The 16,021-nt window shown below is 41.9% G+C and overlaps 2 protein-coding genes and 1 non-coding gene across 5 annotated transcripts; all 3 read right to left on the minus strand.

The window, feature by feature from the left end:
• Positions 1–43: 43 nt before the first annotated feature.
• Positions 44–8,090, minus strand: smad4a (SMAD family member 4a). 3 transcript variants are annotated; one of them, XM_037116648.1, is made up of 11 exons: positions 7,954–8,090; positions 5,953–6,308; positions 5,671–5,845; positions 5,444–5,473; positions 5,151–5,354; positions 4,523–4,630; positions 3,816–3,866; positions 3,539–3,722; positions 3,267–3,435; positions 2,945–3,083; positions 44–2,269 (listed from the first exon to the last, which is right to left on the minus strand). In XM_037116648.1, exons 2-11 carry the CDS (start codon positions 6,190–6,192, stop codon positions 2,058–2,060), a joined length of 1,512 nt encoding a protein of 503 aa, XP_036972543.1. In that variant the 5' UTR covers positions 6,193–6,308; positions 7,954–8,090; the 3' UTR covers positions 44–2,057. The 3 variants fall into 3 exon arrangements, with proteins under 3 accessions (XP_036972543.1, XP_036972542.1, XP_036972541.1); XM_037116647.1 differs by lacking the exon at positions 7,954–8,090 and adding an exon at positions 7,360–7,605; XM_037116646.1 differs by lacking the exon at positions 7,954–8,090 and adding an exon at positions 6,997–7,350.
• A 1,351-nt stretch (positions 8,091–9,441) lies between these two features.
• trnar-ucu lies at positions 9,442–9,533 on the minus strand. The gene is given in 2 exon segments: positions 9,442–9,477; positions 9,497–9,533. It is a non-coding gene; the product is annotated as a tRNA-Arg (tRNA).
• A 1,655-nt stretch (positions 9,534–11,188) lies between these two features.
• LOC119029463 (bone morphogenetic protein 10-like) lies at positions 11,189–14,884 on the minus strand. Its single transcript, XM_037116278.1, has 2 exons — positions 14,381–14,884; positions 11,189–14,016 (listed from the first exon to the last, which is right to left on the minus strand). The coding sequence occupies exons 1-2, from the start codon at positions 14,697–14,699 to the stop codon at positions 12,965–12,967; spliced, it is 1,371 nt and encodes a 456-aa protein (XP_036972173.1). The 5' UTR covers positions 14,700–14,884; the 3' UTR covers positions 11,189–12,964.
• Between the last annotated feature and the right edge of the window lie 1,137 nt (positions 14,885–16,021).

Consider the following 16,021-nt stretch of genomic DNA (forward strand, 5'->3'; position numbering starts at 1 on the left):
AACTCAAATTTCAAAATTAAGATGATTTCACATCTCCAAAAACTACGTTAGCCAGTTAAATTTTATTTAACCATATTCATACATATAAACACCAATATTCATTCAAACTCCATATGTATTCAGAATGTATAACACAACTGTAAAGATCAGGATGAGCACGAGCTTGCATTTCCTCAAATTTGTACAGTATTCTTTTCTTTTCAATCATTTCTAATGATGAGCACAGTGGTTCTTCACTGTAAAAGGTAGCAAAAGAGTATAAAATACTGCAACAGCTGTAGGTAAACAGAGCTCCAAATACCAAAATATTGTTTGAATAATAGTGCCGAGCACAAACTGAAATCATTAAGCTCATAACTGAAACCAGGTTTTTACAAGCGACTTAACACTGAAATGACTGTAGTCTGATAGCCGTTTCACTTTTCGTAGGGTATATTTGGCATCAATATGGCTTAAACTTCCTCTCACAGTTCGTCCTTTTCTTCCTTTACTCAGCTGTTGTCTAGAATACGTTAGGTGAAGTGTCAACCCAGTAATACTCTAATTAAAATCGGTGGTGGTAAGCTATCTTTAAGTGACGCTCCATCCAAAATCTATCTTTTGAGTATCAAAACTTAACACCTGTAGGGTTTGAAAGGTGGAGGTTTCAGGGTCAGTGGGAATTTTTTAATGACCCACAACCCACAAATGATGACTGTTGTAAACAGTCATCATTTTGCTGAACAATGCACCTTTCAAACCTGCTGTGTTTGACACTGAAGACATAGATCTGGGACAGCACAGTTTTTCATGGATCTCACCGAAAGTCATTAGCAAGAAAAACTTTTCAAACTATGCTAAGAAATCATGTGGATACAACAAGTAACCACGCATACTATGAAACAAGACAAAATACTTATTTTTCAAATTAATAAAGTGCTAATGGACACTATGTGGGCATCTAATCATAAGAATGACAGTTACAAATAAGATTACGAAGATGTGTTATATTTTTTTTCTTTTCGAAAGCATTTAAGAATTTCAATTAAATTTCGGGTTTGATAAAACGTTGGTAGAAAACTTGAGCCTTGACTGGTCGTAGAATAATGCAACAGTTTCCCGGTTTCAGCTTAAATGGGCTTTTTCAAATGCTCTTAACATCATTTAAAAACAGCTATTCCAAAAAGGGGAGTAAAATCAAAAAATGTCAAACAAAGACCGTCAGCATTGAAAAATATTTAAGACTACATCTTACAAAAACATGAGTGATGAATAACATGATTTTACATAAATCTTGTGATCTGTTGGGGGGAAGGGGGGTTCCACTTACATGAAGCCATGTAAGCACCAGAGAACCAATGAAGGAGGGCTGAACTGGCAGTATACTCCAAATCAAATCAGATTTAGTGTGTTCACACAGGGTAAATAACCAGGGATACAGGGTGCCAGATTGCGCTTTGCTTGATTTGCTTTGAGTCAAATAGTGTGCCCTCTTATTAAATAGTCCAAAGGATTTTTTTTCAGTCAGATATCAGGGCTGTATATATCTTAGAATCCTATTTATTGAAATGTTCACACTGAAAAACATGACAGCTGAGTACGATGATGCTGTGGTGTGCCCCAAGGCTAACTTTACATCTGCGTGGACACATTCTTAAATTCATCAGTGCGTCGGTATATTTTTATTACTTGAAATTAAGGAGACCCGCCGCTTCATTCACTTCATGCCATTTCGCAGTTCCAATTGTTAAACAATGTCAGATTACTGTCCTGCTTTTTCATGCGCATCCTCTTGGCAGCATGTGAAGTACGCTTCCTCCCGAATGTGACTCACATGTTCCACCAGCTGTTTGGAAGTCACTGTAGTTACAGACTTACTGCAAACTGATTGCAGCACTGGATTCATAGATCATTGCATTTGGAGTATACTGCCAGCCTTTATGTCCTTGGTCCAATACCTGCCCAGCATCCCTGCCGCTGCAGTCCTCCTTCAGCACTCCAGGCCTACAGGTGAAGTGGTCTGTTAAAAGTACAGTCTCTTTTTGTTTTCATTGTTTGTACAGTTCATGTCTTTTATCTCAGTCAAGAGGTTGAGGGTCAGCTATGGGCATGGTGTGGAGAACTTCATCCAGTAGCTGCAGAGCTCGGTGTAGATGGATCTCAATCCAGCAGGGCGTCTCTTTGATGCTCTGCCGCGGGTAGTCGGGGCCCCAGCCCTTCACAAAGCTCATCCGCAGGATGCACAGTCTGCGCAGGTCATCAACCCCAATGCCTGCAGCAGCAGACAGACCTGCAGGGGAATTACAGGCAGCAATGTTTAGACTGATGTGACACTATAGGCCAGTCCTTGCAGAGATATGTCAGCAAAGTTGTGGTAAAAGTTGGAACACATACAGGGCAGAGAAAGTTTGAGGAAAGAAAGTAGACCTGCCACATGCACATTTCTCACTATGATCGGGCCTGCATTTGAGCTGAATCACACAGAGCATACAGACTGTGTGAACGACGTTAGCTCTGTGTTAGTTCCTTTAATTATCTTCAACTTACACTGTCATTGTTAGGCATGCTAATGGATTGTGAGGTTTAGTTACAGATAAAGCAAAGCAGTGGTATGGACTAACTAAAGCTATACAAAGTTTGTTTTAAAGCAAATGAGAATCCTTCCACCTCAGCTGTAATTGTTATCAGGTATCAACCAATTTTGAAGTCTTCAAAACTTCTCAATGCTCTGGGTTTTTGTCTTTTAAAGGTAACCAGATTTTCCCCTTCTAATGTTTTTAACTCAAACACTCTTTGTGTTGAATCTTAAGCAATTCTTACATTTATTGTTGTCTGGCCAACGTTACAATATCTTACAAATCAAATCTTATCATGCCAAGAAATGTTAACCTTCTCAAACCAAAGAGAAACACTGTGCATAAAAATACACTTGTTGAGGGCTAAGTGCAGCAGTAAGAACACTCACTGATGGCGGGTGCGATGCCTCCCACAGAGCCTGGCCCGGGAATGTTCCCAGCCACAGCTGCTGCCTGTGCTGCAGCTGCTGCCTGAGCCGTCGCTGCCTGCTGCTGCATCTGCCTGTGGCACTGACGCAAGTCAAACACCTGGCAGGGGACAAGACAAACACTCAGAAACTGATGGCAAGACATGAAATTAGATTAACACTTAATATTAATATCGTGAGGTTAAAGTTAACTTGACAGGGTTCAAATCAGGATGTATACATGGTCAAAGGTCCTTTGAATAACACATTGTTTCTTTGAATGAGCACTGTACCGTAATCTCACCTTAATGTAAGCACTGGGGTAGATCTTGTGAACTGCGTCTCCAGGCGCACGTCCCGCCTCTCGATCCAGGTAATAACTCTGCACAAACACTGCATGATCACTCAGACAGCGCACCCAGACATCTCCTTCACCTTTACACTCCAGCTGGACACCTTTGCCAATGTGGAGCCTGAGGATGGAAAGATGTATCACTTATCATACCTACAGACATTAAACAGGAAGTGATTCAATAAACTATTTGATAACGTATCTATAAGTAAACGGAAGAATACCTGGCTCTCTCTATGTTCTCTGTCCTGTGAACATTGCTCAGCTGGCCCAAGCAGAAGCGATCCCCTCCTGATGGATCCACGTAGCCGTCCACGGTCACTATCGGACATGTGGACGGCACCTTGAACGTCTCCCCAACCTGGACATCCATCTCAAAGTACGCAATGGAGCACCAGTATTCCGGAGCTGGAACAAACCAACAAGCAGCCTCAGGTCAATCAGGTTTCTCTGATTATATTAAATACAAGGATTGTCTTCCATCTGCAGCAAGATACTCACCAGGGTGATTGGATATGGGAGGCTGGAACGCAATTTCATTGGTAACAGGCCCTGCGAGCACATGTGGATATTAATTTTGAGAAGGCAATTCTGGAATCACACCAGTTCTTATGATGTGACATATTATTCAGAAATGAGTACAGACTGTACAGTGATGGTGCCTAAACTAGCCTCATTTCATAAAATGTCAAGAACAAAAGATGACCTTAACACCCATGACTAGAATCACTGATGGTGCCACTGCTGTTACTTCTTTAACTTTTCTAAATCCACTTTTATATAAGGGGAATTTTCTTAACAAGGAAATCTGCTCCGAGGTTTTATTAAATAAAATATACAATACTGATGTCTTTAACAAATCAGCCTTTGTCTGAAATGTCCTTTTAATCAGTGGCAAACTAACAACTACAAACGGCACTTGGCCGCCACTGGGGTAGGCGTAAACATGACGTAACGTGACGTGACGTGACGTGACGTGACGTGACGTGACGTGACGTGACGTGACGTGACGTGACGTGAAGCATAAAGTTGGTCCTCTTGCCAAGGCAGATAATGTGAAGCTAAATAACTGACAGAGCTCAATATGGTAATAGCACATTAACATTTCCTTCCACTTTCAAGAGGAATTAAACAGATGCACATGTATGTAAGCTGTTTTAGAAGGATATGGACTGTTCTAAAAGCAGAAAGATTTTACGTCCACTCACAGTAATGCCCCGTGTGAGGCATGGGAGGATGATGCTGTAGATGCCCGTTCTGATGCTGAGGCACTGCAGGGGTGAAGCTGCTGTTTCTGCTCCAGTTGGAGTTTGGATCTGTACAAATCGAAAACAGATGTGTTGCAAAGTCTGTGCTACTTGAAGTCTGTGCAGTAGATCGTTGGTCTGTTGCACCAGCTATAAACAAGTTCTATCAGAAGTAGAGTAAGTCCATACTAAATGATCGGTTTAAACTATGTTCTTTGATACTGAAGTTGTGTTGATGCTTGACAGACCACTTTTTCAAAGTGTTGTGCCATGCCAACCACTATGTTACAGAGGACTTTACACCTAGAGGCTAAGTGTAACATTTAAGTTGTAACTTGTGCCTGCGTTGGAACTATATCAGCTGGTGCAACCCCTTAAAATGTTAGTAGCATGTGAACTTTGTCCTCAACTAGAAGTAATGGTCAAACTAGGCCATGTTTGATCTGAAGAATAGCTGGTGCAAAAAAGCAAAATACTAAAGCACATGTAAATATATTTTTATTCCTCACATTCACTGATTTCTGATTGGCCAAATTTTAAAAAAAGCTGAGTGTATATTCTATAATGTTGTCCTTGTGTAGTGTCTTACTTGAGGGTCCAGCACTGATGGTAGAGAACGCAGAGGTTGAAGCTGAACTGCTGCCCTCCGATGGGGGGAGTAGAGAGGGGCTGCTGAAGGTCTCCTGTGGACCGGGCCGCGACGGCGGATGCTGAATAGTCTGCAGGTGGCTTTCGGAGCTCGAGTGAGATTGCTGGTTGTCGTAGTCATACTCATCCTTTACCATAAGTGGACCTACACGGAGACAACAGACACAGGTAAGACTTATGAACAGCCACAAAATCTCACACAAGGAAAAAGGAAGACTTTGGCGCATCCTTTACCTGAAGTTGTAAGCGTCAGTCCTGATAAGTCTGTAACAACAATACATAGAACAGGTATGTTATTTACTGTAGGTCTATATTCTGAGAAAGAATAAAAACATGGGCTTTACTTTGTTCAACCAGATTTGAAGAGGATACAATCAAGGTAAAAATACACAAAATAATCAAGTCTAATCTAAAAACAACAAGATCTAATTAACACTAACAGATCTGTGACCCTTACTTACCAATGCCCGGAGAGACGACCCTTTCATAGTGGTACGGGTTGACACAAACATTGTCGCATTTCAAGTCAAAGGCATACTGGCAATATTTCACGTGCTTTAACTCATTCTTGTGTAGATCAGGCCATCGCCACAGCCGAGCATAGACAACATGGGGGAAACCTTTACGTCCTGCAACCTAAAGCACAGAATGGAAGATCTTATGAGACACTGTTTCTGTGGCAACTTTCTCTTTTAGTGTAACACTAAAACAAATGTTCTGGTGCTGCATCTCTGCCGCTATACCTGTAGGCGTCCATCCAAAGTTCGCTGAATGGTCACACACTTGCTTGGATGAGCCCCATTAGTAGTGATGGCCGTGATCAGGGAATCCAGCTCATCCTTCTTCTCCTTCAGCTTCTTGACGAGACTCTCGATGGCTCGCTTGGCAAAGCTTTCGCTCTCTCCTCCCTGTCGGTGGCACATCAGGCTGTGTACAATGCTCAGGCAGGCATCGTTACTCGTGGGAGTGTTCGTGATTGACATCTTGCTCCTTAGGTTTCAACCTTGGGGAGGCTTTCCAGTTGTGTCCTCTATGGCTTTACCAGCACCAGTGTCAACGTTAAAGTACTGTTGATCCAAGGGTGGCCAAGATTAGCAACCTAAAACAGAAAGGGCAGTGACTAATGACTGACAGCATTATTCAGTGCAGCAGTATATACAATATACTCAATATTCATGTCGCCCCAACCTAAAGTCAGGTGTAAGATGGAATAGGATTATATGTAAAGTCAATGTAATGTGCCTTTATAAGGATGCATGGGTTTCATCCATGCAATACTGTTTACAACCAACAAAACTTAAAGGCGTACATTGTAATTTGACAACCCTTACTTGAGTCACAGTTTCCTCCTCTGCAAATACATCCACTAGTTTATTTCATCTTAAATGCAAACCAAAATTGTATAATGCACGGATAATAGCTGGGATAAACTGGGCATTTGAGTTATTTTTAACAGTGTTTTTCACAGCACACCTAGCTAAGCTAACGTTAGCTCTGCCGGGTACCGTGGCTAATAAACACAGGTATCCTCTTAACAAAACCTCAATAAGACCGAAATCACACCGCTTGGTTATGACGACAAAATTAAAGCAAATGTTTAATTCAAGTGTTGTTGTTGAAGAGCTGAAGTTAGCTGACATTGCCCTGGCAATGTTGACTGGTTCCGTTAGCGTTAGCCGTCTCAGGAGTCACCGTAAAAACCATTAGCGCTAGTTAGCCAGCGCTAACGGAGAAAACATCCCTCTTATCACCGCGTCAATCAAACACAAGCTGATTTGCGGACTTACAGCGATTTCTCAGCGCAGTCGCGTTCGTCCCAGCGATAGAAGATGAAAAGCGGGCGGCTTTAGCTACCTAAATTTCGATACGCTATCCAGCGGTTAACGATAGCCTGGCTAGCTCGCTCGCTAACAGCTAATGCTAAAAAAGAAAAACATCCAACTTCACGCTAGCTCGCTAACCTCTTTTCTAGGATCGTGCGAATACGCCAAGTCGCGAAATGTAATTAGCCGAACGGGCCGTCGTTTATCTGTTCGCCTTTTTAGAACTAAATCTGTATATATATAAAAACTAAATAACGTTAAGCTAACAACAATACGTTTGCTGGTTAGCTGGCCACGAAAATAAACAAAAAATTCCTCTCCACCCACCTCTGCTACAGTGCGTGCACGCGTCAAATGCGACAGGCGTGGCGCTGCTGATCGGATTTGTTAAGGGAAAAAAATGAAAAACATCCACTGTTTACAAGCCCATGCCAGTCTTTCACACAGTGGATATGCGTTTTAGAGTGAGTGATCCCTGTTTTGTTCTATACTGAAGCAGCTAGATTAAGTTTGCGCAGGCTGCTCGTCTCACTGCGCTCTTTGCTACACAAGCTGCACTGCACCAGATGTTCCAGTGTCCCTGAACATGAAGGCCTGTGTCCTGTTTCTCACTCGGTTACATCCCAAATTGATAAAATGAGCCATGGTTTGGATAATTTGACCACCTAACAGTTCAAGAATATGCATCACTAAATTGTTTTATTATACTATCTCTGATTTTCTGAGTGCCTGGAGACATTAAAGGTGCACTACCAGGAAATTTTGACAGGAAAAGAAAGATTTACAAACTAAATAAACACACTCGCTTTGTTTTTGTGACTAAATAAACATACTGAGAGTTTAATTTTATCTTTTTTTTTTTTTTACTTGGCGGACTCTGCCACCTTCTAGCCTCAAACAGTGATCTGGGGAGCTTATTACCTTCTGAGAACCGCCTGTTTATTCAGACATGGACAAAAGAAATCTTCCTGAGTTTGTGCTATTTCCTCATTAATGTTATAACTATTTAAATTCTGTTTGAATTTCTTCTCCAAAACTACACAGCGCTCCTTTAACCCCAAGATGATGTTCTCAAAACACATCACCATGCGTTCTAAAGCAGGCCTGCAAGCCTCCTTCTTTTATGGTGTGGTGATTTTTTTTTTGTCTTTTGTTTTACTATAATATAAAGTCTCCCCCTTGTGGCTGTAATACACTCTGACATTACTGCAATGAAAACAGGGCTTTTTCATACAGTATCTCCACATGACATTAACCACATGTTTATGATTTCTTTTTTGGCTCCCCATGAACAGCAGTAGCTCTGTTGCTAAAGAGAGATGAACCAGACGGCATTCACATGAACCTGCTCAATGTGTAGTCGATGTATTGGATCTCTGACTGTGTAAAAGTTAGGTAAGGGACATGGTACAAAATGAAAAAAACAAAAAAAAAAACAGCTTTTGAAATGTAGTTTAATGCATTTTTCTATAACAGTGAAAATATGTGTCATTAGTGAGCTGAACCCATCAAAGATTTCTCCAGCTTTAAAGACCAAATGAACATAATAGCTCATAACTCATATATTTAGTGTATGTTCCAGCTACCAATCAAACGTTAGCCACACACCACAGTTGTTTTAACAGAAAGATATAAATAAATTTAAATATATATCTGTAATGTAAGTCATCATTGTTGAGGAATAATGTCATATTTTCTTATTCACTGAAGCTCTGTTGATGTTCATACAGTTAGTATGGCTGCATGCTTCTGTTTCACAAAAACTAAAGGCAGTACAGCAGAACACGGAGCACGACAACCCCCTCAAAACACAAGAGTGTTCAAACAGACAAAGTGGAGAGATTTTAGATAAAGAACATTTGTGACCCATTGATACACGAAAAAAGAAAAAAGGTGCATTTACCCATATACAGGAACATTTCTGTCTCTTCAAGCTACCTTTTCCACACCAAAGTTCGACTGCAGAAACAATATGTATTTTCTTTTTTTAACACAGACTCAAAAATGGTTCGTTATTGGCAATTAAACTTTTCTGTCCTACGTAAGCTTATTGTTACCTCTCCAAAAAAAGATGAACAGAATTATATCACATTTGCATTTTAGGGCATATGGCCGATGCTTTTGTCGAAAGCAACTTGTATTCACATACACATTAATACAGTGACGGCTGCCATGCAAAGTGCCGACCAGTTTGGGGTTCAGCATCTTGCCCACTTCAAAATGCCAACAAGGGGAATCAAACAAGCAACTCTTCTATAGCCAGTTGCTGGTCATACACCTGAGCCACATGTGCCTCAGACTCTTCGGGGACTTGAACTCAACATATGACTACTGGAATTTAACTTTCACAAGTAGCAGCATAAAGCCCAGTGTGAAGTGAGTAGAAGAACCTTATACATATATAAATCACGACTCTGGTGGGACTCGAACCCACAACCTTTGAATCACTTCTCCTGTGGTTAACTAGAAGTCCAACGCGCTATCCATTGCGCCACAGAGCCCCATCTGTTTGGTTGTGGCATGGCGTGAAACACTTGAGATCATAACATGACAAGTTATCTTTATAACAAACATTTCACTATGACATGCAGACACATCCCACGATGACTAGAGTCTTTCTGGTTATACAACACAGTGTTTATCTCCCGACCTATAACTTGAATCGTTTCTAAATTTACGTTATTATGATGTGAAAATAACAACAGTTCTGTCTCACCTAACACAAGTCTATATCGCAAGAAAGATATAGCAGTTAAAAATAAAAACAGAACAGATTACATCGCAAGTAGTTAACCTACAATTACCTCCTAATTGCTTATTGCTGCCACACACAAAAAAATGCAATAAAATGTAATATAATGTGAGCAGTTTTCTTTTAAAACAAGATTTTGTTTTAGCATTTTTACAACAATAAACGTTTGTTGTTCTAGGTATACACTGTTTGCCTTGTTGTAACGTGAAATATTTCATTTCATAATGTGACAAGTTGTCTTCATGTCATAAAATGTTTTACATTGTAACATGGTATCTTATATCTCAGCGTATCACATTATAGAGTCTAGCTCTGTAGAGTTCATTCAAATTTTCCCTTTGGGGACAGAAAAGTATCTGCAGGGCTAACAAAACCTTCTCATTATTACACCATCAAATTGTATCTCATAGTAACTTGAAAATATCTTGCTATAATGTGACAAACAATGAACTTCTCATGTTATAATGTGATACTGATCTATGTATCGCTGCATCACTGTTAACTGTCTTACAGCAGCTCCCACATTGTGCGCTTTTATGTGACTTTCTTTGGCTTTTTTATAATTTGCTATGAATATACTGTATATGTATTTTAAATATTGATGAGAGGTTATTTTTCAAAAGGAGCTTCAGGGGAAAAGATTAATAACATGAGTCTGGGCTTTTTACTTCAGTTAAATTGAGCATAAGTTTCTTCTTCTTCTGTTAATTTGTTAAAGTCCACAAACTAAAACAACACATCAATGCGTATTACTGTTTTCATATTCTACATTTTGAAACCTTATTCTAGGTTTGAATAAGCTCCACACAGGAAATCAATTTGTCCGCTGCCAGCCGATATCTCTGCCCTGCACACTTGGCCTCTCTAAATCTGTGTGCTGGCTGAGGATCCTATTAAGTTAGAAAGTTCCACAGTGTTATTCCATTATTGTTATCTGCTTCCGACTGTTAACAGCAGAGGCAGGGTGATGATGTGACATGTATTTTTTTCCATTTGTACCGCTCCTGAGGCCTCGATAAGGCCGTCAGCATGCCCGTGTCAGAAAAAGGAAGTGGGAGGGTTCAGAGGGCACCGAGCAACCTGATGGCAGGGTTGTCAATAGAGCGTGTTGGCGTTGGCGACCAGGAATCTGACACCACCTTCTCACAAATGCTGCCACTTGGAGTGGCGTCTCATCCTGAGTGACGGTCTACAAGACTCCAGGCTCTGACACCTCGTTATCACCGTGGCATGGACGCGGGCAGAGAGAGGCCCGCCAGGCATGTGACGCTAGAGGGACGGGGATTAAGGTTGTTAGTCGGGGAGTGCTGTGATTACCTGACAACGAGACCGGGTGCACAAGAGATCAAAAAAATAATTGCTCAATGAATGTACTTGTTTTCAGACTGTTTTTTTTTTTTTTTAAATTTATTATTTATTATTTTAACAACCATAATAAGATTAATGTTTGTGCGAGAGCCAAAAGCAGAATATGAATGGCGGGTGGTGTAAAAGAAAGATTTCACAGCAGTTGACAGAAATGTTAGGTAAGAGAAATTGTACATTTATCAAACAAGAAGCCCCCGAAGAGCTTCAAGGCAGCGTGAAAATCCTCTCCTGGTCAAAAGCCAGCGAAAATACATTTCCTGCAAGTTTGGCAAGCAAATAAGAGGGAAAATGTCACATTCTTGAAATCATTTCAGTGGCTCCGAGGGGCCACAGGGCACAGAAACAAATTATGCCGTTTTTACAAATCTGCGGCATGTATACTCACGCATAAACCATCTTGGCAAGACTATGAATCACTTACAGCTGATTTAAGAGGCTTTTCATAGTTGAACAAAAAACATACAGCAAACTACCAGTAGTGCAAATCATCATGTGATCTGGTGGCCTACCCTTTTTTTAAAAGAACATGTCAGTTTGGATCAACTCAGCGTCTGCATCATGAGTCATTTCTGCCGGAACAAAACGTAGACGGATCAGAGGAAGTTCTGTGATGAAAAGTTGGCCGGTGAAATAACCCGAAGCGCAAACCTCCCTTTTTGTCAGCTTGTGTGCTTTGAAACTAAAGGTACATCTTTTGTCCTTACATAGATCATTTCATAGATATCCAGAAGGCTGTTATTGTAACTGATATCAGTGCTCACACTTAGCCCCTAAAGACAGTCATCTGAACCAGGTGGAGGAGACTTTTTCTTTTATGTTCAGACAAATCACTCTATTTTCTGCCTTTTCTCATCTTCAGTCGTCTGTGAGCTAACTGTGGTGCAGGGTATAGAAGCTATATATTTGCAGAGAGGGCCTGTTACTGTCCGTTACAGTGAACTGCGGTCGTATCCCGAAACATTCTGACATACAAAAATCTGCAAATAATTGTTATAAATCACGACAGACTGATTTAATAAGCTTTGTATTCTACAATAATATAATAATAGCCGATTTACAGTGGGCACAAAAAAGTCTGAGACCCCAATTAAGAATCCTTTTTTTTTTCCAAATGTAAATGTTTTGTTGTAAATGATGAAGACCGAGACCAAGAGTCCTGACTGTCATGGACTTTTTCTCTAGTCACTGGCCTCAACTCCATCGAATATGTATGGAACCAAGCTCTCTGTAACATCGTGAAAAGCTTGGTCAATCATGAGACATCGGGTTTCGCACAAACTTGTGGAGTCCGTGCCAGGTCGAGTGCGTGCCGCTCACCATTTCACTCAAATAGCTAAAGGTGCAATATGCAAGACATGACATTTAAAACAGAATGCGTGCTAACCAGCTAGCCCTGTCCTGCTCTGGTCCAAAGCTCCCATGCTAGCCGTGAGCTGCGCAGCTAACTGAGCTAACCGGCTAAGGGCAGCTACAGTTTGAGTATGAATTTGACAGGATGCCAATTACTACATAATGCACCTTTAAGTTGGTACCATCATTTGTAAGCAACCAAATAGTTTCAGTTTTGAGACAAATGCAAAAAGAAAAGTATTTTTTCCTCGTGGCCTCAGACTTTCTGACCCGACTGTAACTTTATACAATGAATAATTTACATCACGTAGCACAGATTTGTGTTCTTCCCTAATTTACAACTAAGTCTAAACTTTCACACCACTGTATGAGATGTTAGATACTGTGGACAGATAGGTGGATGTGAGATGATGATCATTGATGTCGCTCCTTCAGTGCACAGTCTCTATCTCTGTGTAAGGACTATCTACAGCCGCACTCCGCCACCACCATCCCCTCATACTTGTGGTTGAACGTGATCACCCCGTTATCATGATAAAGGAGTGAGATGGGCTCCAGCTTAGTGGGTACACAGCAGGCACGCGATGCCCTCTCCGGACTCTTAACACTCAGCAGTGTCTGCACTATGGCGTGTTTGGTGGGCGAGACCTCGGAGGTCATGGGTGGGTTGCACACGCCATTGCACTCGTACGCCTCGTAGCCCAGCGGCTGGATGATCCACGAGTCCCAGCCAATGTCTTTAAAATCCACGAAGAGTGGGGTCCTCTTGCATGGCTCGCTCTTAACATTGCGACGGATTCGGGGAGGCGTGTCATAGATAAGGTTGGACTGCAGCTGCGTGAGGGACTGTTTGTCCAGCTCGTCCTGGTGGTGATTACCGCGCTCCCACAAAGCCTGCTGGCTCCGGCCCACGCTTTCAGGAAGGTCATTCTCGTGTTCAATCATCTGGTTGAGCTCTTGTTTATCCAGTTTGTGGTCTCTGCTCTGATCGTTTGAGAACACAATCATCACTGCGTTGTGGTTCCCCTCCAAGCTCCTGTCGATATCAATCTCAACCACCCTCCCGTCCTCCTCCTCCTCCTCCTCCTCCTCTTCCTCTGTGGCCCCTTCCTCCTCTGACCCCACGCTTGCTATGTGTACCTCCAGTTTGTGAGTTGCACACCCTGACTTCAGCCAGCGTGCGACCACATGAGTCAGGTCAAATGACACCCAGCTGTTATCTTTGGCATGGATATGCTTTGTCACCAGTTCCTCCAGGTCCTTCATCTCCACCACCTCCTCTTTATCCCTCCTTCTCCCCGCTTTCCCCGCCTCTTTGGTCCAAACAACGCCCTCGTGTATTTTGTAGATGGTCACCTTGCAGTTGGTGCCAGCATACGATCTCCGGGCCCTCCAGACCAGGGTGAAAAGGCGAAGCTCGGCTATTGTTATGTGCTCATGGTGGCGCATTGAGATGTTGAACAGCAGCGGGTGTATCCGCACACCCCTGGCTGTCAAACTGCTCGGGGACAGATCTGAAATCAAAAAAATACCAACAAGTGTGCCTCAGTGCATTTGGTACGCTTCTGTGCCCAAATGTCAAGTTAAACTGTGTTAGATATTAGAATGTAAGCTTGTGTAATTACACGCTTGTGTTATCATCAAATATGGTTTTGGTTTGTTTGAATCATTACTCATTAATTGTTTCAGTTAAAGCAATCAACACCTAGTAGCTGAATATTCTAAATCATCAATTTAGAAGAATGTCAAATATTAATCCAATCATCTGAAAGCAAATCTTTAGTTATTCTTTTTTAAAATGCAACACAAGGTTTAAAAAAAAATCCTACACAATATATACATTTTGCAATGTGGTGTTAAACAAAACCAAGTGTGTACCTTCGTTCTTGAAGCTGCGCACAATGCTGGCCGAGGGCACAGCGGTGTGGTCGTGGGCGAAGCGGTTGTACAGCTCCAGCATGTACTCCGGTGGCTCCTTACGGGCAGCGGGAGGCCTGGGCTGGGGCCTCAGCTCCGTCAGGTTCATTGTGGACAGAAAGTGGCTCAGAAAGTCCTGTGCATCAAGTAGCGGGTTGTCACCCCTGTGGTGGTCCTCAAGAGACCTGATGGGGCTGCTAAGGCTCAAACCAGTCAACGTCAGAAGTAGGACATTCGGATAGCGGATAAGCCCAAGGTTGGACAAGACTGAAGCAGCCATGATTGAGTGGAGCAAAGGTTTAAATCCAAAGAGTGTCGAATGATGAAGATGTGATGGATCCCTTGGAGTGGACACCTGCAAACTGTTCAACCTTTTCGAGGAAGGACTCTCCTTCGTTAAAGGATAACAGGTTGCTGTTGAGGGATTTGCCCTTGTTGATCTTGTGGTCTGGTTCTGAGGGCAGGGCTGCGCTGTCCAATGTGCTGTGCTGACATGTTTGGAGATGTCACCAAGGCCCTGCTCGGCCCTCCTCTCTCTCCCCACCGCCAGGAATTCATGACTATCCATAATTTCCTCTGAGATTCTGTCTCATTCAGGCGTACGCTTTTCTGTTGACCAACCACTGACAAAACTCACCTCAGATTAACACCACTGTCGATTTACAAGCCGCTTTTAGGATATATGTGGAGAATTTGGAAGTTTTTCGCAGTGAAGTCCACCAGAAGTGCGGGACTAATTAAATGTGGTCATGATGTTGCGTGTTGTGCTTTCTTCTCTAATGCAGGAAATCCATTACCAATTAACAATGTTGTTCCATTTATGCTGTGCGCTCTCCACAAGAGGCCAGTCTAGACTCGGTGTCTGTGCATCTGCCTCCTCATCTTTAATCTAATTAAACCTCATTATTAGGTTGTGAGGAGGCTGATTTGAACTCATTTGCATATACTTTTACCTAATTACTGGCTTTGTTTTGTTTTTAATAGCAGCTGTCTGAGTGCTCACATATGCAGCGGCTGCCATCCTTTCAATGTACACCCACTTTAACCAACGCATGACAACAAATGATAAAGTGATCAAAACTAATGTTAGAGGTCCATAATTAGAGCTTACAGTGACTTTGTGACATTTTCAGTCACAGTACACCATATGAGAAATATGCAGTAAATGTAATGACTCTATGTTAATATGTAGACATAACCCACAGCACACGCATGGTTTTTCAAAATGCCAGCACTTACGCAAGCGAGCTGTGCAGCCCGCCAGAGGAAACGTGACTAATGCCAACACATTTCAGCCCTCTCAGTCTCTCTCAGTGTGCAGCATGCAAGTTCATAAGTTCATAATTACTTCTTCTTCTTCTTCTTCTTCTTCTTCTTCTTCTTCTTCTTCTTCTGCTTCTTCTTCTTCTTCTTCTTCTTCTTCTTCGTCTTCTTCCGGGCAGTGCAGACATGAGGCCGTGTGATTGTCTTGACAGTTTTTCTGGGCAGGCATGATGTAGAAAATGCATTAAACATGTTCATTTTGTCTATCGGGGAGAAAATGTGAATAGATTTTCAGGGGAAAAAATATTCCATTTGATGCCTCCAATCGGTTGTATTTAT

This window comes from Acanthopagrus latus, chromosome 12 (assembly GCF_904848185.1).
Source record: "Acanthopagrus latus isolate v.2019 chromosome 12, fAcaLat1.1, whole genome shotgun sequence".
Taxonomy (NCBI): Eukaryota; Metazoa; Chordata; class Actinopteri; order Spariformes; family Sparidae; genus Acanthopagrus; species Acanthopagrus latus.